A 25,000-nucleotide genomic window follows, 5' to 3' on the forward strand; every position below is an offset into this window, starting at 1 on the left:
ATGCATTTTATCTACTGTTGGCCCTTCACTTTTGATTTCTGTAGTCAAGTAGGTGCTAATTTCTACATTCAAGAAATAGTTAATCCATTATGTTGTCATTTAATTAACTGTGGTAATTTGTTATGTTAATTCACGGTGTTCTCGAAATTAACTATTAATTATTTCCTGATTGCATCAAATTGGTAATTGTGTTGTATATTTACATTTTTTAAATTTTATATGAATGTTGTTCTTCTTGGAAACAACACCTTCACAGAGCCAGACACTGGGTTAGGGGATCCTCAAGGTCACGCCCCACTGTACATCATAGTCTAAAGTTTCTATGTCCCTGGACCAAGTTGATATACAATGTGTAGAGAATTACATCTCGGAAATCTATCACCTTGTTTCTGTGGCCTTTGGTACATTCACTCTGGACCGGTAGTGTGAGGCAACAGTCCAGAACATATCTTTTTTAGCTAGGATTATTGATATCCACATATTTTCTATTTTGACTTAGAAATCATCTTTATATGTTTTCTTCCAGAAGCCCAACCTTAGTAAAAAATATACCTACCAGTTTAGGCTACGGAGCAGCTCTTAATGCCAGTTTGCAGGTAATAGCATTAAATGCACTTTTCCATTATCCTTGTATTTGAGGGTTTTGCCTTTGTTTGTTTGTTTGTTTGTTTTGCATGCTTTGTATTCAGATGGGATTGTGATTGTTCTTAAGAGTTGGTTTATCATCCAAGTAAGTTGTAGAACCTAGTACTGTAGAAAACACTGGTTCTAATTCAAGCTACTTTTGATGTGAAGAAGCAAGAAGGACACCCTGTGGCAAAATCTGGAACACTCGGTTTTCCTGCAAATGCTAGATTGATAGAAGCTTTTGCAAATGCATGTGGCTATGCATTAATATTTATCCAGGCTGTCATAAATGATTTCACATCATAGTGTTGGGGAACATGGTGCTTGTGGCAAAAACTTTAAAGTTTAATTATAATATATAATTTTTATGCAGAGGAGGCAAATGTCAGGACTTCTTTATTTTGAGCTAAGTCCTGGTCATTTTTAAAAAGCAGAGCAACTGCTTATATGTTGGGGTTTTTCACGACATGTAGGAATACAGCATTTCATTATGTGGAAGGCTGAAACATGAGTGAAAAAGTTTGCTGGGTGAGCTTCTGTTTACATTTTCGCATCACACTTAATTTGCTTGATATCTCTGCCACAAGTGGCCGCTTGGGAGTCTTTATCCTTCCCATGCGTTTTATTTAAATGCTCCTAAAACCTCCTCGTTGGGATCTGAACCCATTAAAAGAAGATACATGTTAAAAAAAAAAAATTAAAGGGCAGTTCCAAAGTTGTATTACACCTTCTTCGTTTCACTAGGCTGCCTTGGCAGAGAGCAGTTTGCCTTTGCTTAGTAACCCGGGACTGATCAATAACGCATCCAGTGGCCTGCTGCAGGCCGTCCATGAAGACCTCAATGGCTCCCTGGATCACATCGACAGCAATGGGAACAGCAGTCCAGGCTGCTCACCGCAGCCGCACATGTAAGTGGGTTAGCAGACCCCGCGACGGGAAGGGCCTGTACGCATATACTTCTAGGATTCAGTAGTCTTCTGAAGTTGCTGATGGCGTATGAGTACAAAATACAGTTTTAAGTAGAGTTCAATTGCCCCCGTGTTCATGATACGAAAAAGTGTATCGAAATCAGTCTTAATGCATCTTTTAGATTCTCTCCAATGTCCCATAATTATTATACTAGCAGTCCTCTACAAATTCTTAGCACTAGGAGCATTCTCTTGGGGGTACAGCAGGGTCTAAGATGAGTCTACATCTTATGGGTCATTATCACAGTTTGGTTTGTATGGGGCAATAAAAATATTCATGATGGAATAAGTTGTCGTAATTTTTACTACTATTACAGGTCTCTAAACCATTTATGAACTGTAGTCAAGATATTGCCCGTTTTTATAAACCGTAAAATGCAAAGTTTAACTGTTAGCCACAGTTTACATAGAAGCTAGTAAAGTGTAACTTTTTGCCTGTCTTATAAATCAGTGTAATTACATATTCAACTTTAATTACTGGTGCGTCTGTATTGGCAAGGTTTATATGTTATATTTTATGCAAGACTACGATTCCTATTAATATTTAGCAGCTAACTATATCATTAATTACTCTAAAATCTTTCCTCTACCATCTTTTTAATGGAGCTGAGAGAGTAGATGTATTAAAAATTGATGTTTTGTGGATTTCAGAAATGTGTATGACACTTTAAAAAATGCCTGGCCTTATTCAGTAGGCCAAGCATATCAGTTTCTTGTTTACTAAAAAGTATTGACCTTGGTAGAACTTAGCATTCGGGGGAAAAATTATAATCTGAATAATAAAGTGTATACACCACGCAGTTGTTAGGATGAGCCAACACTTAGGTCCATACTTCCTGGAGTTAAACATCATATACTTCTAAATTTCAAGTTATTGAGGTAAGACTAGTACTTTCTCTCATTTTTATATTTTTCCCCCATCTCTGCATTGAATGTCTAGTCAAAGACCCGAATGAGAAATGTGGTCTTTATACACGCCTGTATCCATTTGACCTTTCCTAGGATATTATTTTTGTTGACTTTTTAAACATCTTCTTCTATTTGACATATTAATGTCTTTAAGATCATGAGCTTAATTGCTTTCTAGCACTTTTACCCTATCACCTTTGCGCAAAACACACTGTGAACATTAATGTGTTTTATCAGGTTCCGAACCATTACTCTCTCAAAATGGAAAAATTTGTCTTTTGGAAGTGTCTTTAGATGTATTAAATAATACAAAAGAAGTAATAAAACTCGAAGTAGAAAGAACATGAATATATGCTCTTGAGAGCAGGAATACTCTAAAACAAGGAAAGTGAGCAATCAGACAAAAGTTTTTATACCTCTGCTTTATCCTATCAGCCAGGCAGTGGGTAGCTTGAGGCCTTTTACTTTCAGCAGTTCTCCTGAGTATGCTGGTGCTCGCTCTCTGTATAAAATGCTAAAACAATAAAACTTTAAAGAGCAAACAAGAGTTAGATCCTGTTTTCCCCTTTTTAAAAAAGACCTATTTCAGAGAAATGAAAGACGTTCATAATGAAAGTGTTTAAGCTGCTGCTGATATAACTCCCTGTGTTAATATGCAGTGGATACTGGTGGTCGTGTACCATATGGAAGGGTACGTAAAGAAGTGTTTTCTTAAGTGTGAGCGTCCAGTGATAAGAATAATGAAATAAACATTAATGATTCAGTCAATAGTTTGTTAAACATTTTATTTTATAACCTGAAATAGTCATTGGGCTGAGCTATGGCATTGCTAGGTTAGTTGTATTTTTTTCTTTTGGCAATTGCTATTTCAGACTCTTCATTTTATTATTTAGTTGAATTTAATTGTGAAATATTTCAGCAAAAACATAGGATGTATAAAATAATATATAAAAATTATGGATTTAGTGCCTGATGTACTGCCACTATAGGCATATAAAGCTAAAATGTTCATAGTCAGTTTATTGTATGCTTTCTGCCAGTATGAATTAGTGCATGTGGAAAAATAACTTAGGTGTGTTTTCCATAGAGAGGTATAAGGAAAGCTTCCCTTTCCTGTTGGAAGTAGATTTCAGGAAAAAAAATCCGAGGAAGACCAAATCTGATCTTTTCCTAATTTATATAAATTACAATCAATTTTTTAATTATCTTGCAAAATATTGACTTGTCATTCATTCTTCGAATCTGTTTCTTCTATCATTAACTTTTTGTATATTGGACGTCAAATATTATTGATGGCATGTCACTTCAGCATTCTGTATCTTCATCTTTTTAGAGTTTGAATATGCTTGTACTTAAAGAATGCTAAGCATTTTATGTACACTATGGGGCAAAGGAAAAATATTATCTGATTCTCTCAATCAAAATTTGGCTACATATAATTAAATGCACTTCCAAGTACTTTGTAAATTAAACAGAAGTGAAAGAATTGTTAGAGAATATTTAAGTTGAATATTTCTGTGCCCTGAAATAAAGCCATGGTACTTGTTGTTATTTTGGAAGGGAGTAGTTCTACTGATGCAATTGGGAATGAGAAGTAGAAAGGCCTGCTGCTTTTGGTTTATGGGCTCTAGTGACATATCGTTGGTGTTCCAACCCCAGATTTAGCACCTAATAGCTGAGTAGAAGTCATTTCTTTCCTCAGTTTTCTCAGCTGAAAATGAGGTAACTAATAATAATACGTACCTCATAGGATTCTTTCAAATGAAATGAGTGCCTGGAAGATAATAATTCCTCCCCGTGTCCCTCACACAGTTACTAGCTTATATTACATCTTGTAATACCTCATTGTTACTCTAAGTGAAAGTAAATATGATATTAAGATATTTCACATTTTAATGCATTTTTAAGGTAGTCCATAAATGTGTGTTTAGTTTCCTTGACCATCCCTTTCCTTTTCCTCTCACCCCCTCTTATAATTCATGAAGTAAGCCAGTCCACAAAAGGAAACAATATGACACAGAAGTTTATAGTAGTGAGAAGGTTACTCAGACTCAGCAGGATAAGGGATTTTTGAGAAAAGAAAAAAAAAAAAGATGTTATTTGAGGTTATAGATAATGAACAATCCAGATGAATAATACCAACCCAGAACAGGAACTCATGATATATGCCTAGAAAGCATTGACTAATAGGTTTGACAGGAATTTAGAATACAAAAAGGAAAACAGAATTTAGAATGTATGAAGTGGTGGTTAGTAGACTATTGAGTGTCTTAAATATCAAGCTGTGGTGTTTTTTTTTTAGGCTGTATGGAGCCTCTTAATGTCATGAGCTTGAGTTTCACACTGTCAGAGCTGTGCTTTAGGAAGAGTAATCTGGAAGTGTGCTAAACGAAACTCACACCTGGTAGGATATTCTGGAGTTGGGAGAGACTGAGAGCAGAAGATTAATTCTTGTGGTAGGTAGTACCTGACTTACGTACAAGCCTCAGAGTGGCGAGCAAGGAATCAATACAAGAAGTATTATGAGGAAAAAGACCAGATAAGACAACCCACTGAATGTTGGGGACAAAGAGGAAAATTAGGAAAAGTCATAGCAACTTTGGAAGCTCACAAAGAAAACTGGAAGTTGTAAGAGGAAAGGCTCAAGAGGGAAGACGATGTGTTCAGTATTTTACTTGTTGAATCCAAGAGCCTAAGTGTCCTTTGATTCAAGAAACTGAGCCTTTTTTGTTTGCTTGTTTGTTTGTTTGTTTAGTCTTTTTATTCAACTCCAAAATGGTATAATCAAAATCCAAATGGTAACATAGTAGAATATTGAAGTATTCTCCTGGGATTGGTAGAGATGTTTTGAAGTTTTAGAAGATTGGAATAGCTACAGATTAGTGCTTCTTATAAATTATTTTAGGAGAACAGGAGATGTCAAATTGTGATCCATATTCTGCAGTTTGATGTTCCATATTTAACACTTTCTCTTCACTCCAAGTTTTACTCTTAGAATGCCCTGAATGAAGGCTTTTGCCAAACTAGTGCATTCATTTTGCATTCACTACTTGTCTTTCTGCCTTTCCCTTTTTTGGCTCTTCATCTCTTTCCCCTTAACCTAAATTCTGCCTTTTCTTAGGAGCCTAGTCCTATTTTTCTAGGAAGCTTTCCTGAGTAACGGTGCTATCATGACGCACACTTTGCTCCACACTTTGGAAGAGCTTGCTCCACATACCATTTACTGGTACTAACAAAGCCTGTGTGTGAATGTGTGCACAAGCCTACTGCGTGCTCACTTTGCAGATAGCCCCAGCTGAAGGACAGATACTATGTTTTGGATGTATCGTACAATTTGAAGCCTCCGACATGCTAACTCATATCAAGTAAGCACTTGGTAACTGTGTGATGACTATTACGAAGAATCACATGGAAGATGAGTTTATGTGAAATGGTTTGACTTCACAATGTAATCCCTACAAGAGGAAATCCAGGATTCTCTCTGAACCCTGAAGACAAAGGGAAAACAAGGGATTTTTAGAAAGAAGAGATGACTAAATACAGTGTTCGTCTTTATGAGGGAACTCACAGATCTTTCTAAATATTGGTAAAGTTCGTGAAGTTTTATTTTGAATTTTAATTATTTAGTTTATATGTATTTTATAACTGTTCAAATTTATCAGAATAGTAAGTAGCAGGCCCCTTCACCTCATTCGTGATTGTCCTCTCAGATCTTGTTAAATTTTATTTATCTTGTTGAAGGTGAATTAAAAAAGAAAAAAAAGTACTGAAATTAATGCATTATTAATCAGATCGAATTTTCAAGGGGATTTTAGAAAAAAGGAAGAAAGGTTAAAGCTAGGTAGAATAATATAGATTCTACATAATAAGTTTTTTTAAACTTGATTTGACTCTTTTCAGCCAAATAGATTTTAAAATATGTATTTTATACTGTTGTCAAAGAGTTATAGGGTCATCATGGTCTGAACACATGTAAAGAATACTTCCCCAGGGCGCCTGGGTGGCTCAGTTGGTTAAGAGGCCGACTTTGGCTCAGGTCATGATTTCGCGGTCCATGAGTTCGGGCCCCGCGTCGGGCTCTGCTGACAGCTCAGAGCCTGGAGCCTGTTTCAGATTCTGTGTCTCCCTCTCTCTGACCCTCCCCTGTTCATGCTCTGTCTCTCCCTGTCTCAAAAATAAATAAAACGTTAAAAAAAATTAAAAAAAAAAAAAGAATACTTCCCCTGGGGCTCCTGGTTGGCTCAGTTGGTTAAGCTTCCAACTTCAGCTCAGATCATGATCCTACAATTCGGTTCATGAGTTCGAGCCCCACGTCGGGCTCTGTCCTGACATCTTAGAGCCTGGAGCCTGCTTCAGATTCTCTGTCTCCCTCTCTCTCTGCCCCTCCCCTGCTTATGCTCTGTCTCTGTCTCTCAAAAATAAACATTTAAAAAAATTAAAAGAAATAAGAATGCCTCCCCTAAGTCTGAGCTGTGTATCATTATTATTTTAGAATACTCTTCCCTTATGTACCTCATGCCAATATTTCCTCCTTCATGACTTCTCAGAGTTCTACAGAATATGGATAAAATTAAGTTAGATACTTGTTTTATATCAATGTTTGCCTCTTAAAAAGACTACTTACAGAGGATTGATGCTGTGTTCAAGCGGAAATAATTTGAACCTACTCCCTTCTCCCACAAGTTAAACATAACTGAACGAAAAGATAAGAAAACATTTGGAGCAGAGCTGGAAGGTGAACTTGTACTGGTAGAATCAGTCCATTTCCCATCTCCTTCTAAACCTGAAGCAAAAAGAGAAGTTTATTGATATACCTACCATATTTAGTTCAACTTGGTTCTTTTTTTTTTTTTTTTTACTAATCAGTTGTTTCTCCTTGCTCTCAATAAGTTGGTTCATCTTTGCTTTTTTTTTTTTCTCTTTTGAAACATGTTAAGTGAGATTCCTATTTTTGTATTTTCAAATTTTGTTTCTAGAGATCAAAATCAATGTTCTTCCTAGACTGGTTTTGTATTGAGGCCTTTACTCACAAAGCCTTCCATTGTCATGTCGTTCCCCTTTCTGATTATTAGAGTCTCCTACTGTTGAGTTTTCAGATCATTTCTTACATGTCATTCCTGAATCCTTTCAGCCTCTGTGTCATTTCAAAGTTCTACTCGCTAATAATATTCTACATTAGTTGCAGGTGATTATTATTTTCTCCCTCTTATTAAAGCAAATATTTGAAGTTCGAGAGTTAATGATCTTCCATATAGAATCAGAATGTTAATATGGTTCATATAAGACTAGAAAATAAATCTGTTGTCCTTAGAAGCCAAAACTTTAGAGTAATGAAATCAAAGGCTGAGGCATCACATAAAAGGAGTCATATAGTAGTATTTCAGGACTGCAATAGGGATCACATTAATCTTTTTGATTAACATGTTGAACACGTATTCTACATGCCCCAGAACTTTCTATACAATGCGTGTCCCAGTCCTCTTTACAGCATCCTCTGCTTCTTGAGAACCTCAGTGGTTGTATCATTCCACTGATAAACTTCAGCCTCTCTTGGCAATTATATTTTGCAACCAAAGAGCACTAAAAAGGACCTCCGGACTCCCATTTTGTAAAACAGTATTGAAAATCAAATATAAATCGTGACTTGTCATAGAACATAATAAAGATATTCGCGTATGTAATATTGCCTTGCTTCCTTCTCTGCTCCTTGGCTGCCTTAAAATTTAAATTGCACTTTGTAGGTACATGCAGAATTTGCAGACCCTACACCTTTAGTTGGTGACATTTTATGTAAAATCCCTACAGACCTTAGATCTCTCTGTGGACAAAAGCATTTAAAATTAAAGTGGCTCTGTATTTCAGAGGAAAGCAGTTGAAAGTGACTGACAAGTTGAGCAAGTAGAATGCTCTCTCTCATTGTTTTCATGCTGGTTAAGCCCACGCTATTTTTGCTGATATTTTGGATCATTAAGAGGCATTTTGAAAAAACAAAAAAACAAAAAACAAAACAAAAAAAGAGCATTTTGAAGCTCTAAACATAAAAGCTTTTTTTCCTTTTTCTTTCTCTTTTTTTTTTTTGCTTTACATATGTTTTTGCAGATTTTCTAATTCACAACTTTTCAGTCACCTTTAATTTTTATTTTGTTGATTTATTTATTTATTTATTTGTTTGTTTATTTATTTATATTTTGGTCCTAGCATTTCTGGGCCTCATAATTCTCATTCTGAGTTAATTCCATATTTATTTAATCTCTAAACTTTTCATTAACTTTGCTAGTTAGCTTTGAGATCTCTTTCCAAAGTGATTGTACAGAACTTATGATTATGCCAGCTCTTTATCATCTCATCTTTTTTTTTTTTTAAGTGCTACAAGTGTGGCTCAGTGGCTGCTGTTCTTTTTTACATTATTCCAGTCCCCATATGTGGCACTTACAACTCATTCTAGTTCCTCTTAATAAAAAGATCCTCCCAGAGGTACAGAGCCTTCAGCTAAAAGGTGTTGTCTCCCTACCGTGCCAATTGTGGGAATTTGTGGGTTCCTATAGGGTTTTGAAGGATTTTTATAGAACTATACAGATGATATCTGACATCCATGGCTTGAATCCCCACCATTTAGGCAAAGTGTGTCGGAAAACTTTTAGCTGACAGTACTGTAGCTTACTGATTTTATTTCATATCTAAAGAAGATACCTTGTTAGAAGGAACATCTTCATTTGCACTAACACGGGTTGAGCCTTAGAAATTTCCTTTCTCTAAGGGTCAAAATGTCATTGACTGCATTGTTAGAAAAGGAATATTGCTATGCTGTATTAATTTCTTCATACTTCTACTACCAGGGTGAAATGAAGATTTTAATATACCTGTATGGTGTTTTAACTTCAGCTTTTGACATGGGGTTTGGGAAGTGGATGTATAGTTGGCAACTATAGGAATTTTATGACCAAAGGTATTTATTACATGAAGTCAGCTATCATTTCAGAATATTACTTAATGTGAAATTACTTTCCATGATGAAAAATTATATTTTAATATGTGTTACAATTATATGTATTTTAACTAGTTTATCAGAATCTAAAATTGATCATTAACATGAGTGTCACAATATACTTGAATATTTTGACACCAAAAACTACAGTATAAAACTTTTTACTGGGTTTCTCTATTCCGTAAGCAGTTTCTATCATTAGAATAGAATTAAATAATTCATGTAAGCAACAGATGATCAAATAGTTTAATATAACTAGTGGAAACTAATGTTCTTGTGTTCATTCAACATTATCTTAATCTTTGAAGACTAAAAATGGAGTAACATCATCAAAACATTTAAAAGTCAGAAGTAACAGTATTCATTCAATGTATACTCATGCAATGTTACCTTACTCTATAAAAATTTGCATTTTAGGGGCGCCTGGGTGGCGCAGTCGGTTAAGCGTCCGACTTCAGCCAGGTCACGATCTCGCGGTCCGGGAGTTCGAGCCCCGCGTCGGGCTCTGGGCTGATGGCTCGGAGCCTGGAGCCTGTTTCCGATTCTGTGTCTCCCTCTCTCTCTGCCCCTCCCCCGTTCATGCTCTGTCTCTCTCTGTCCCAAAAATAAATAAACGTTGAAAAAAAAAATTTTTTTTTTAAAAATTTGCATTTGCAACATTAAATATAAGATCCCTTCGCTGGGGCACCTGGGTGGCTCAGTCCGTTAGGCTTCCGACTTTTGACTTCAGCTCAGGTCATGATCTCACAGTTCACGAGGTTGAGCCCCACATCAGGCTCCATGCTGTCAGAACAGAGCTTGGAATACTCTCTCTCCATCTCTCTCTGTCCATCCTTCATCTATTCTCTCTCTCTCTCATTCTATCTCTCTGTCCATCTCTCTCTCAAAAATAAATGAACGTTAAAAATAAGATTCCTTTTGTTAATTTGCAGGTTAAAAAAGGACATAATGAATTAGATTTAGAACAAGAGGTAACTATTGGCTTTATTCCCTATTTCAATCGTGTGTTTGGAACTAATAGAGCATAACTTAGCGTAGTTCAGGAGAAAACTGAACACTGAGCCAACACTACAATTTAATTTGAGCAGAGAAATAGTTTCAGCAGAGCAGCCAGTCTCACAGATTAGACAGACCTAATGACATGAACCATATGTAATCCCGGCGGACAGCAATCTCTGTAAAGATATCCAGGAGAGAGCTTCATCAAGAGCCAGCAGTGGATGGACAACATCCCATCAGGCAATGTGGCAAAGGGAAATAGACCACAGTCCAGAAAATGGGTGAGCCACATTGGGGGGGGGGGGGCTAGCCACAGCTGTAGGGCCCAGTTATAGGACTTTGAGGGCAAAGTCTTCAAGGAGCCAGAAGCCAAGTTATCAAAGAGGGAATTAGGAACAGGGATATACATTTTGTGTACCTTTATACTCATCCTGACATTTTTGATTGAAACTTATTCCAAGAAACAAGGCAAACACATTTCTTGGATGAATAGTTCAAAGGAGTTCTGGAGCAGCAGCAAAGCCCCCTTAATGGCTGAGTGTCAAGATTTAATTTAGATTTTCTTTTATTTCACTGGCCTACAGATCAGAAATATAAAGATCCTAGATCCACAGCTAGATGTTGGTTGAAGGTTTCCATTTATGAGACACAAAATTGAATAGTACCAATTATATCTCAACATGCAACTAGTTTTAGTTCTGAGATTGGGCAAAATCTGTTCATACTCATCAATGATCAAAGTAATTACAATTGTATTTTCATTTTATTGCAGCTGTTTGGGTCATATCTATTACTTTTATAAATCAAATAGAATGATAAATCATAATGAATTTTGTTGTTATGTTTTTTTTAAGAGCACTGCAGCAAAACTATCTGAAATCATTTGGGAGCGAGCCTTCAAATCATGTAAAATCCAGGTCCTTTAAACAATGTTGCATAAATTTGAATAAATTTCAGTATAATGCTGAAGGTAAGGGCAAGAAATCTTAGAGAAATTTTGATACACATATATGTGCGTACAATTTATAAAATTATGTTTTATTAACCTTAGTCCACCTTTTTGTTATATTTCTTAGAACTTCTATTGACTTTAAATGGAACTTTAGATCTCCATCTTGGGGTCAGATCCATTGGGATGTAGGATAGAATTATAAACTCCATCCTTGAGACTGGCAGTGTACCTTAGAAAAGAAATTTTTATTACAGTTATCTGGAAACAATATTCCTTTCAATCAAATAAATGGCTGTGATTTTTAGATGACAGATTAAAGGAGATATAAGATTTATTAACTATATTAGGATTAAAGTTGTATTCTGACCTTAAGATGAAAAATTAAAATTCATTTGTCAGTTTATTTTTAGCCAACGCAAAAAAGGTGTAGGGAATTTAGCAGGGCATTTTCTAATTATATTCTGAATGAAACAAGTGATACAAGGTATACATGGAAAGAGGAGTCACTTGTTCTCTCCAGTTGTTCTGTCTTGCTCTTCCTGGTTGCACATTTCTGGGAGGAGGAATATTTTTATTTTCATCAAGAGATAAGCAGAATTTTTATCTTTTGAAATGGGGTAATAACTGGAGTAGTAGTTCCAAGTACTGTTCTAATGGTAGCTATGTGCAGACTCATTCAAATCAAAACAAAGATAATTCAGACAACAGTAAAAATTTTGTGGTAAATGTTATTTTAATTTACAGAAGAGAAAATCTTGAAAAATAATAAACTGGAAAAAATTTAACTATACTAGTATCTGTTTTGTAATTTCTTTAATAAATCTATAGCTAATTTTTCATGTCTAGTGGCTTTAATATATGGCCTTCTTATTGACTTTTGTAAAACAGAGAATTATTTCTCTGCTGTGTGTTTAATTTAGGAAATAAAATCTGCATTTTGGCAGAAGGAGGATTATTATATCAAAAGAATAAAATCTTAAGTAAAATTAAGCAAATAGTTTCTCAATGTCAGTGTAGGTAACTTTAGTTGTTTAATTACTCACATTAGGCTAAGATCATCTCTCATTTAAAAAAAATAATATGAAGAGCACCTGGGTGGCTCAGTCGGTTAAATGTCCAACTCTTGATTTCGGCTCAGGTCATGATCTCATGGTTTGTGGGTTCAAGCCCCACATCGGGGCTGTGAGCTGACAGTGCAGAGCCTTCTTGGGATTCTCTCTCTTGCCTCTCTCCCTGTGCCCCTACCCCACTTTCTCTCCCTCTCAAAGTAAATCAATAAAAGTACAACAGAAATTTTTTTCTTTTAAAATCAAACTTTTCCTTTTAAAACTTTAGTTTCATTCATTACCTTATTTCTTTGATATGTTAAACTAAAATACTTCCTAAACAAAATATTACTCTAAAAGTTACAAGTGTTTAAGAAACAGGAATTGTTTCTCATTTCAACCTGACTTTATACAAATGGAGATAACTAAACTTGCAAATTTTATAAATCTACCCTTAAATTCCAAATATAATTATATCATTTCCTTGTATTTATACTAGAAGGAAATGAGTAAAATTGAATTTCCACAATCTCCATTTTTCATATGCTTTCTAAATGTACATCAATTATCTCACTAGTTTTCCTCTAAAACTTCTTCTTTCGGGGAAAAAAAGACTTTTAAAAAATTATTTGATGTGATTGAATCTTCTAAGATACCAGCTGATAGAAGTTAGCTACTCAAAAGTAACAAACAAAACTAAAAATTGAGTGTCATTAAGCTAAATCTTTGTGTCTTAATAAAGGATCCTGTGCTTATATTTTAGAATTCATTGTACATCGTTAAAGCAATGATATTTATGTAGTAAGCATAAAGATTGCACAATTAGCAAATTTGAACTAATTGAATCAAATTTTTTTCAAGCATATATAAAATTGATAGTTAAAGTGCTAATCTTAAGCACTGGGTGTTGTATGGAAACCAATTTGACAATAAATTTCATATATTAAAAATGAAAACAAAAACAAAAACAAATAAAGTGCTAATCTTATAATTTGATTTTTTTATAATGCTTACATACTAGTAGTTATCATTATTCATTCTATAGTTCTGTGCCAAGAACTAAATATAGACATTATAAATAGCTAAAAGAAAACCTCATCTTATCCAGGTATTTCCTTTTATTTTTTTTATTTTAAATTTTTTTTTCAACGTTTATTTATTTTTGGGACAGAGAGAGACAGAGCATGAATGGGGGAGGGGCAGAGAGAGAGGGAGACACAGAATCGGAAACAGGCTCCAGGCTCTGAGCCATCAGCCCAGAGCCTGACGCGGGGCTCGAACTCACGGACCGCGAGATCGTGACCTGGCTGAAGTCGGACGCTTAACCGACTGCGCCACCCAGGCGCCCCTAGGTATTTCCTTTTAATTAGAAAAATTTTGATTTGGGGGCACCTGGGCGTCTCGGTTGGTTGAGCGTCCAGCTCTTGATTTTGGCTCAGGTCGTGATCTTACCGTTCTGAGCTTGAGCCCCGTATCAGGCTCTGCACTGGGCATGGAGCCTGCCTAAGATTCTCTCTCTCCCACTCCCTCTGCCCCTTCCCCTGCTAGCTTGTGCTGCGTGCTCTCCCTCTCTCTCTCTCTCTTTCTCTCTCTCTCGAAGAAGAAGAGGAAGAAGAAGAAGGGAAGAGAAAAGAAAAGAAAAAAGAAAAGAAAAATTTTGATTTTTTTGGTGAAATAGTGAAAACCTATACAAACCAATGGACAGCATATTAGCCCATAGCAATACTCATTATACTCTGATATTTTTTAATGTTGTTAATCAACAATTAGGACATACTGATAAAAAGAAGAGGTAAAGAATTTGTATGACTATAAATATTTTCTGTTGAAGTTAACCAGTGTATATACCATGCAAGTTAAAGGTATCCAAACTAAATAAATTAAATAGAAGTAATGCATGGTTTAAGGACTACACATATTTCAAGATATACAGTATGTTTCTCAAAGTACTGTAAATATGTTAATTTTACTGGATAAATATTGCTCTATTGGGTCAAATATAATCAATATCCACAGTAGAATTGAAGCATTAGGGCCCTAACACTATTTCTGAGAATAGTTTTTTGAGTATTCTCCCAGGAGTAACATTTTTTTGTAGTAATGATTCAAAGTTACTGAGAGAAGCATGTTTTATCCTTCAGGTGTGCTACGACAGGGGAAAGGTTAAAAATATTCTTACTGGATTTTTTTTTAATTTTTTTTTAACGTTTATTTATTTTTGGGACAGAGAGAGACAGAGCATGAACAGGGGAGGGGCAGAGAGAGAGGGAGACACAGAATCGGAAACAGGCTCCAGGCTCCGAGCCATCAGCCCAGAGCCCGACGCGGGGCTCGAACTCACGGACCGCGAGATCGTGACCTGGCTGAAGTCGGACGCTTAACCGACTGCGCCACCCAGGCGCCCCTGGATTTTTAAAAGATGTATTATACCTCTTCATATAAAATATTTATTATTCTTTTAAGTAGGTACACTGTATGAAATATATTATAATTTTTCTGAAATAACTAGGATTATCTAAAGAAAAGGTACAAAGATATCTCCTAATCATTAAAACACAAAAACAATTTTAATCTAGCATTACATTTAGTTCTGACTTACAAATGTGTGATAAAAGTAACTGTACATTTCCTAAAATCACCCATATTGTAGATATGAGCTATTAATTGTAATTTTTACAAAGCATTTGTGCATATACCATAATACTTAAGACTTAAAATTTTCCCAACAAGTGTCCCCTTAGGATGGACACTGGGTGTTATATGTAAGTGATGAATCACTGGGTTCTACTTCTGAAGTCAAGACTATATTATATGTTAACTAACTTGAGAATTAAATAAATAAATAAATAAATAAATAAATAAATAAATAAATAAACAAACAAACTAAAAAATATACATAGAAAATAATGATACATGCTGTCAATAAATAACTAGCACATTCTTTACATGATCAATTAACCTGGTTTTAGATCAACCTTGAAAATTCGTAATTTCTTGATTGAAGGACCAACAATTTATCAAATACTACCATATGTCTAGTCCTAAAAAATGAAAAAAAGAGAGAGACTTAAAATTTTATCATTAGCTTCATGGTGTTAGTAAATATTGTATTTCTGAAAGCCTCAAACAAAATTACATTGTGCCACTGAGTTTCTCATAAAAAATGACATATAAATATTTTAATTGTTAAAGTTAAACTGTTAAATAAGGACACACTGTTGTGATTCTAAAATCTAACGTCTATTGACTTAAATATATTTGGAACATCTCAGTTAAAGAGAACTTTATTCATAGTACTTTCTTAATCTTAAAAACAAACAGGGCGCCTGGGTGGCGCAGTCGGTTAAGCGTCCGACTTCAGCCAGGTCACGATCTCGCGGTCCGTGAGTTCGAGCCCCGCGTCGGGCTCTGGGCTGATGGCTCAGAGCCTGGAGCCTGTTTCCGATTCTGTGTCTCCCTCTCTCTCTGCCCCTCCCCCGTTCATGCTCTGTCTCTCTCTGTCCCAAAAAAAATAAATAAACGTTGAAAAAAAAATTAAAAAAAAATAAAAACAAACAAACAAACAAAACTAGGACGAGTGTATCGGATCTTTTACTTAGTCTTGAATAAGAAGAAAATGAAGACAATTTATATTCCTCTAAGGAATATATTATGTGACCACAATCTGGAAAGATAACCCCCCCCCATTATAATTTGACTCTTTGCTTTAGGATATGGGCAAAAATTAACATTTCTTCTGCCTTTCATGGTGCCTTGAGTGCTTATAAATTTCATAACCAAAGAACCAACACATTCCTTTAGGCAATGAATCAGTCTATTAATGTAGCTAGGCCTCTGTGTTTTGGTATATACTATTATTGAGAGTGGTCTGTAAAAGTGAGAGAGAAACTGGAGTGTAAAAATCAACTGCTACTTGGCATTTCCTTCTACTAGAGGTTTGGCAGGTTGAACATCACAGAAATAAGTTTCATTCATTTGATTGAATGAACATTTAATGAGTAATTATTATATGCAACGCACTGTGCTGGAAAGTGGCAGATGGTCTATACCTACAAAGAGGTAAAACTCTGGTAGAGCAATGGATATCTGCATAGATAGTAAGAGAGACCAAGTAAAAGAATGAAGACAGTTACCAGCCTGATTGTAAATTCAAAGAACTAAGGGGAGGCACACAGAGAATCAGAAAAGGCTTTGTGGGAGCTCTAGCTTTGAGTTAGGCTTCACATGAAGTAAATTTTTAGGGTGAACTTTATGAAATTATTTCTATTTGATGGATTTTGCTTACAAAAATACCAATCAAATTTCTCAACCTAATATTAAGCAGAGATGAGGTAAGAGAAGATAGGTGCAAAGGATTTAAAGATTACAAGCAAAGGTGACTATCATTCAGGGAACGGGCAATAATTCCTTTGCCTTGGTGTGGCAACAAGCCTAGAGGAGAATGCCTGTGGGATGGGATTGGACAGAGGGAGCCCTATCTTAGAGTTCATTAGCCTCCAAGCTGATGATAGGGTGGGGGCATTTTTAAAAATCACCAATTATTTGGAGTTTCTTAACAAGACCCTCATGGGTATATGTTACCTACTTTTTTTTTTAATTTTTTTTTTTTTCAACGTTTATTTATTTTTGGGACAGAGAGAGACAGAGCATGAACGGGGGAGAGGCAGAGAGAGAGGGAGACACAGAATCAGAAACAGGCTCCAGGCTCCGAGCCATCAGCCCAGAGCCCGATGCGGGGCTCGAACTCACGCACCGCGAGATCGTGACCTGGCTGAAGTCGGACGCTTAACCGACTGCGCCACCCAGGCGCCCCTGTTACCTACTTTTAAAAAGGCTTACCTCTTTTCTTTTTTTGTTACTCATCTCTAGAAATAGTAGAGTTTTTGGACTTGAGAAAGTCACCACACTTTATGCACTTTTCCTTCGCTATTCAGTTTTAAAATACGTTTTTAAAGTTTTGTTTAAATTCAAATTAGTTAACATACAGTGTAATATTAGTCTCAGGTGTATAGTGATTCAGCACTTCCATACAATTCCCGGTACTGATCACAAGTGTCCTCCTTAATCCCCAACCCCTATTTCACCCTTCCCCCCACCCACTTGCCCTCTGGTAACCCTGTTTGTTCTCTGTAGTTAAGAGTCTTGGTTTCTTGGTTTGTCTTCCCCGCCCCCCCCCCCCCGGTCATTTGGTTCTTAAATTCCACATACAAATTAAATCATATGGTATTTGTCTTTGACTGACTTACTTCACTTAGCATAATTCTCTCTAGTTCCATCCATGTCCTTGCAAATGGCAAGATTTCATTCTTTTTGATGGCTGAGTGATATTCCACTGTACGTATATACCACTTCTTCTTTATCCATTCACCAGTTGATGCATACTTGGGCTGTTTCCATAATTTGGCTATTGTTGATAATGCTGCTATAAACATTGGGGTGCATGTATCCTTTCAAATCTGTATTTTTGTGTCCTTTGGGTAAATACCTAGTAGTGCAATTGCTGAATCTTAGGATAGTTCTATTTTTAACTTTTTGAGGAACCTCCATACTATTTTTGAGAATGGCCACACCAGTTTGCTCTCCCACCAAGACAGCAAGAGGGTTCCCTTTTCTCCACATCTTCGCAAACACCTGTTTTTTTCTTGTGTTTTTAATTTTAGCCATTCTGATAGGTGTGAGGGTGATATCTCATTGTAGTTTTGATTTGTATTTCCCTGATGATCAGTGATGTTGAGCATCTTTTCATGTGTCTCTTGGTTATCTGGATGTCTTCTTTGGAAAAATGTCTATTCATGTCTTCTGCCCATTTTTAAATTGGGTTATTCATTTTTTGGGTGTTGAGGGTTTGTAAGTTCTTTATATATTTTGGATACTAACCTTTTATCAGATATGTTATTTGCAAATATCTTCTCCCATTCCAAAGATTGCCTTTTAGTTTTGTTGATTGTTTCCTTCACTGTGAAGCAGTTTTTTTTATTAAGTCTTTAAAATAACATAAGAAGGGGTGTCTGGTTGGCTTAGTCTGTTAAGCATGCAACTTTGGCTCTGGTTATGATCTCACGGTTCATGAATTCGAGCCCCATGTCAGGCTCTGCATTGACAGCTCAGAGCCTGGAGCCTGCTTCACGTTCTGTGTCTTTCTCTTTTTGTCCTTCTCCCACTTGTGCTCTCTTTATCTCTAAATAAATAAACAAACAAGCAAACATTAAAAAATATATAAAGTGACATAAGAACACAAAGTAAGGATTAAAAATATATAAAATATCTAAATATCGAGTGTCAATAGCCTTTATGAGTTTTTGTGATCATTTCTGCTACTGACTGCTCTCTCAATCACAAAGAAGACTATAGAGATTCATTTTCAATATCTTCTCATCTTCCAGTTTCTAATATCTCCCACTTTCTGGGATCTACTTCTCTTCCTTGAGCAATTAAAACAGAAAATATAAAGATTCATCAAAATTGTATATGAGTTATGGAAAGTCATCTCCTCTTTTAACTTCTAGAATCTTCTTTTAAACTTGAGATAGAGCATGCACACATGCTGGGGAGGGGCAGAGAGAGATTGGGGAGAGAGAATTCCAAACAGGCTCCACACTGACAGGGCAGAACCCGATGTAGGGCTCGAACTCACGAACCATGAGATCATGACCTGAGCCAAAGTCAGATACTTAACTGATTGAGCCACCCAGGTGCCCCAACCACTTAGAATTTTGGACATAGATGTAGGTCCTTCTAGCTCCGTGGTAGAGCATATGAGGGAACTATTTCACATACATATAAATTTAGGATCAATGGATGCAAAACCGTTTTACTCCGTGGCCTATAGCCTAAAATTTTCACTGCTCTCCACTGTTCCTAATCCCTCCACCTTAGTCCTAACCATCCCATTACCTGTTACACTGTTTTAGTGGTCTCCTAACTGGGAATCCTCCCTCCAGTGTCCTACACTCAGTGTAAGCTTTGCAAGTTAATCCTCCAAAACTCTTCTATCTTTTCGCTGCCGGGCTCAGAAACCATCAATAGCCCTTCAGCTGGCAGAGAATAAATTTTAAACTCCATAAAATGCAACTCAAGGGCCCTTCACCATCTGACCTTGCTCTGCTTTCTAACATATTTCTTTATTACTAACCCTCCTTTCTCCATGGCCTCTGCACACTCTCAGGTTTCCCACAACACATTTAAGATTATCCATTTTCCCCATTTCCACTCAGAAGGTCCTTTCCCTCGTTTCTGCATTATGAACATTTTCACATATTTCAAAGCCTGCCTGAAGTGACACCTCCCTCTTTCATAAAGTACTCACTGATTGCATTGCCAGAATTTACCTCCCCTCTTTCCTAACACTTTGTCAACTGTGGTACTGATCACATTCTGCCTGGTATCAGAGTTACTTTTGTATACATCGTACCTCCTATTACATTGGAAACTATGAAAACAGGAACTATTGTTCATACCAGCCCCTAGCCCAGTGGTTTGCACATAATGTCTGTTGAATTCTTTTCACTTTTAACAAGAAGTAACTTTTATCCATCTAGAAGCACTTCCTTTTCATTTACTGACTTTGTACCTCTCTGTCAGAGAGTAATAGCACACTTTACGTCTCTGTCACTAAATACTTGCTCTCCCTTTATCCAGAGAAATTCCAAATAGCATTCTAGTTCTCCCAAATGCAAGTTATATTAAATTAGGAGGTGGGTTTATCTTCTTTAAACTGGAAATATAAACCACTGCATTTCTGTAGAAAATCAGAGGCAGTGGACTACACAGAATAGCTGAATTCGAAATCTTCTATTTGGGGGCACCTGGGTGACTGGCGTATGACTGGCTCAGGTCATGATCTTGTAGTTCGTGGGTTTGAGTCCTGAGTCCGACTCTGCTGACAGCTCAGAGCCTGCAGCCTGCTTTGGATTCTGTGCCTCCCTCTCTCTCTGCCCCTCCCCCACTGACACTCTGTCTCTCTCTCTCAAAAATAAATAAACATTTAAAAAATCTATTTGGGGCGCCTGGGTGGCTTAGTCGAGCCCAGTGTTGGGCTTGGCACTGACAGCACTGACAGAGCAGAGCCTGCTGGGTATTATCTCCCTCCCTCTCTCTCTTCCCTTCCCCCACTCATTCTCTCTCAAAAAATAAAAAAAAAAAAACTTTTTAAGAAAAATCTATTTCATGGAAAGAAAAGTTTTTAAGCCATAAGCAATGAATTTGTGGATTCTTGCTTGAAAGAATATCCACTATTTACCAAATGGATCATTTGCTTTAAAATCAAAGATGAACTTGTTTCCAAATCCACCTAAAGAAATATGCCGTATTTATCAGGTTAAGAACGACTACAGTGACTATGAAACATGATTACCTTCTTTCTGTGTCCTCCTGTGCCAAAGGTTTGTACTCTTACGTCTGTAGTAATACAGATGCCTGGCTTGTGTTAGGTGCCCAATAACTAAATAAGTGGCTGGCAAAATCATCCAATCCAGACTTCATAGACTCCTGCCTTAAAATATGTTAAAAATGCGTCTCTTTATTATCCCTATTCAAGTTTTCAGACAGTAAAAAAATCAGTGACTCCACCGGTTTTATTTTTTCTTTCATTATGTCCATAAGTTAAAAAAAAAAGCTAATATTTTGATGTTTCAAATGCATATCATCTATTTTGTTCCTGGAAACAACTGATTTTATTTGTTTGAAGTAGCTTCTACTTTACTTATTATTAAAGACTCTGTTAAGGACTGCAGTTTAATCTGTACGATACCTCAAGCCATCCCTGAAGGAAGCAGCACATAAATTTCAAATCAGTGAAAGGAAAACATGGCACAATGAATATCGAAACCATCCTCAAACCCAGAAAGAACTATCATCAGGATAGTCAAGGATTTCTCTCTTTTGTCCATTTGAACTTTCTCTTACTTTATTGTCTTAAAAGAATGCCATTAAGAGTATACATACATTGCAGGTCTTCTTAGAGGCAAATCATCTTTCCCAGCTGTGAACTCCTCCTGTCTCAATCGCTCCTTCTCTTAGTACACTTATGGAGGGCAATCTTGTAGTTATCTGGGTACATATTTCTTCCATATTAGACTGCAAATTCTTTGATCGCTATTTAAAGCCCCCACAGTGCCTTATATATGGAAAGTACTCCATACACTTTTGTTAAATTAATTATTGGCACTAAAAGATAATAGTTACATGTTATTGGCTCTGTCAGAGTGAGATTGATGTTCTTTACATCATCACAGACACAGGGGACGTGGCTCAAAACACAGCACAAAGGAATTTTTGGCAGAAAAAAAAATTCCCCAACAAGCGTATGTTTATTGCTATATCTCTGAAAATGTCCACTTTTGAGTCAACTTTGAGTTAACCTATGTAAGGTTTCTTCAGCTAAATATACACTATCAGACTCCATAAGCCCTAATGTGCACAGCAAATGCGAGGCAAGCCTGGACCATTCAATGCACACATGTTAATGATTTTAATGGCAAGCTACTGATGAGCCCTGGGATGGATGATGGAGGAGAGTAAGTGTAGGAGGTCGGTGTACAGGGCTTTTCAATGATGGCCCTTCTACTCTGAAATTTGCTTTCCTCCGTTGATCTAAAAATGATCCAAGATATGACCTGGGCTTCTGGTTTAGTGTTTCTGTGTTCAGGAAATTATTAGTAAATAATTCTTTGGAATAATTATATTAATATGTCATGTTATTTTGTTCCATTGACTTTATTACCTCAAATGTACTTTTAAGGAAGCGCAGCTGTTACTAGGATTACTTTAATCACCCTAATGCCTGGCATCTGATATGTGGGGGACATATATCATTCTTTTATGACTTTTCTGATATAGTAATAAAAATCTCACATTGGGAGAAGGGCTAAAATATTTTTAGAGCTAATTAAACTCATACAGTGTTTAAAATTAGATCATGTATTTATACATATCTTCTCCCAAATGTATTTAAGGTTGTAATTATATCATGACTGTATCTAACATTCATTGATCACTTATGACCCAGGCACTGTTCTAAGTGGTTCACATATATAAAAAAAATCACTTAATCCTCCTAACAACTGTATAAAGTGGGTACTTTATTACTCCTCCTTTATGAGTAAAGAAAAGGACATATAGAGTAACTTCCCAGTCACACAGCTAGGACGTAAGGAAGCCAGGATTCAAACCCAAACATTTTATCCTTAAAGCCCACTATATCATTAACCACTTAACCACTGCTACATGACCAAAGGTTATAAATGAGGTGCCTAAATTACTCAGTGTTACTTTATACTATACTTATAAGTTAATCAAAATACCAAGTACATATAATTTACTATTTTAAATTACACCCTAGTAATTAGAACCTATAAAATATTTTCACTGGAGAAGAGGATACAGAAGGCAGAATTGGTGAGCACTGAACAGAGAGGGTGTTTCTTTAAAAGCATTCCTTTATTTTATTTGAATTGTCAGAAATGTTTCTACGGTGGAGGGGAGTATTTTTGCAAGAAAAATTAATGATCTTACAGTGGTGTTAACACAGGGTACCTTAAAAAAATGAACACTACAGGGGGCACCTAGGGTATCTCATTCGGTTAAGCACCCCACTCTTGATTTCAGCTCAGGTCATAATCTCACAGTCATGGGATCAAGGCCCACGTCAGGCTCCCCTCTCTCAAAATAAATGAACAAACAGTAAACAAACAAACAAAAAAAAGAAACAGTATAGAAATATCCACATTTTTTCCTAAAAAGAAAATATCTGCAATGGAGACAAAAAGGGAAAGATGTTGCTAAATGGCCACAGAAGAGATTAATGCCTTATTTGTCCTACAACCCACCAAAGGCATGTGGTTTCCTTGTGTTCAATTTCCCTTCAGGTGTCATATGAAGCATGGAAGCATGGAGATCCAAAAATGTGAAATATAATATGAATGGGGATAATCATGGTGGAATTTTATTTTTATTGAAAAAGATTCCCCCCACCTACAGGCATAGGTCCTATAACTTTCAAACAATCTTATTCTCTGAGATGCTTAATCTCTCTTGTTACTTTTTTATTTCTTTCTTAGATATTGTGCTGGTAGCAATAAATACTTTAAAAATTGAGTATTAATAATTATTAGCTTTGGTTTTAGTTTATTTTTAGTAAGTTAGCAGTCTAATACTGTAGCCTTAAGGGAAAATTTTATTTACATCTTTCCCAGGTCTCATACCTTGTTTGTGAACTACTTCTGGATGGTAAGGATTCTAAGTATACTTAGTTCCAGAGAGAAACTTTCCCTCTCTCTCTCTTTAAAGTAGGCTTCATGCCCCACATGGGGCTTGAACTCATGACCCTGAGATCAAGAGTTGCATGCTCTACAAACTGAGCCAGCCAGGCACCCTGAATTTTTTTTAGAATTAGTGCAAATGAGGGGCACCTGGGTGGCCTGCTTCAGATCCTCTGTCTCCCTCTTTCTCTCCCCTCCCCTACTTGCTCTCTCTCTCTCTCTCTCTCTCTCAATAATAAACATTAAGAAAATCTCTAGAATTAGTGCAAATGAAACTCTGAGTGACTTGATGGCACATCATTTATCCAATCAACACATATTTACTAGGTGCTTGCTATATCCATTGCTCTCCTGATCTGTGAAGTTCATAGCCTAGTTGGCAAGACTTGGTACCACCACCACTAGAAAGAATTAAGTTCAGTGCACTTGATGAAGGCAACATGGGATAGCAGGAATAACAAGATTCCAAGAAACATTGCAGAGGCCAGCATGTATACTAGTCCTGGCTTTACCTGTACCTGTAACACTTGGAAAGTGACTCCCACTCTGTGCAATAGGAGCGTTGAATAAAATTATGGTACAGTTTTAAGATTCAAAGGTTCTGCAGGTTCGAGCATTAGAATGATCAACCAAAAAAAAATGCTTTGGAGGGGCTAAGTGGGAGATCAGTGCACACTGGTCAAGTCAAACAAAGTCTTTAGAAGTAGATAAAAATTGATCTGTAAAGAGTAGACAGGATGTGCGTGGGTAAAACACAGAGCAGGATGGAATTTGGGGTTCTGTGTACACACAGAGGTTTGAAGAGGGCACATAGACTAAGTCAGCATATAAAGTGATTTGGAGTAGCCAGCTGAGCATGAATGATGTTTAAGGATGATATTTGGCATCTGGAATAAAGGTTATTATTCAGAAATGCCGTTGTTCAAGGGTCAGGTGAGTCCTACCTGTTGAGAATGGCTGAGAGTTTTTGGCTTAATCCTGTCTCATCCTCTTGTCTCACTTCAGACAGATTTTTGTTCAAGGCAGTGATGTAATGAAATAACTAGCCCTTGCATAGTAAAATTCTTCAAAAATGCAATAAAACATACCTTCATAGCTATCGTGTTTAAAAAATTATCTCTATGTGTGTGTGTTTTAAAAATGCATCCTGTTTGATATTCCTCTTTATCCAGAACTTGAGACTTTCCCACAGGTTCCTTATTCAGTTAAAATCCAACCCGGAAAAGTAAACCCAAATGAATTGGATACCCATGATA

At 36.4% G+C, this 25,000-nt stretch overlaps 1 protein-coding gene across 1 annotated transcript in view; it reads left to right on the top strand.

Annotated features, from left to right (window-relative positions):
- The window catches only part of FOXP2 (forkhead box P2), a 565,342-nt gene that overhangs the window by 534,871 nt on the left and 5,471 nt on the right, over window positions 1–25,000 (top strand). The window contains exons 19-20 of the mRNA XM_047845413.1: window positions 527–596; window positions 1,372–1,535. Coding sequence (XP_047701369.1) covers window positions 527–596; window positions 1,372–1,535 — 234 coding nt within the window. The remainder of the gene's footprint in view (window positions 1–526; window positions 597–1,371; window positions 1,536–25,000) is intronic.

This window comes from Prionailurus viverrinus, chromosome A2 (assembly GCF_022837055.1).
Source record: "Prionailurus viverrinus isolate Anna chromosome A2, UM_Priviv_1.0, whole genome shotgun sequence".
Lineage (NCBI taxonomy): Eukaryota > Metazoa > Chordata > Mammalia > Carnivora > Felidae > Prionailurus > Prionailurus viverrinus.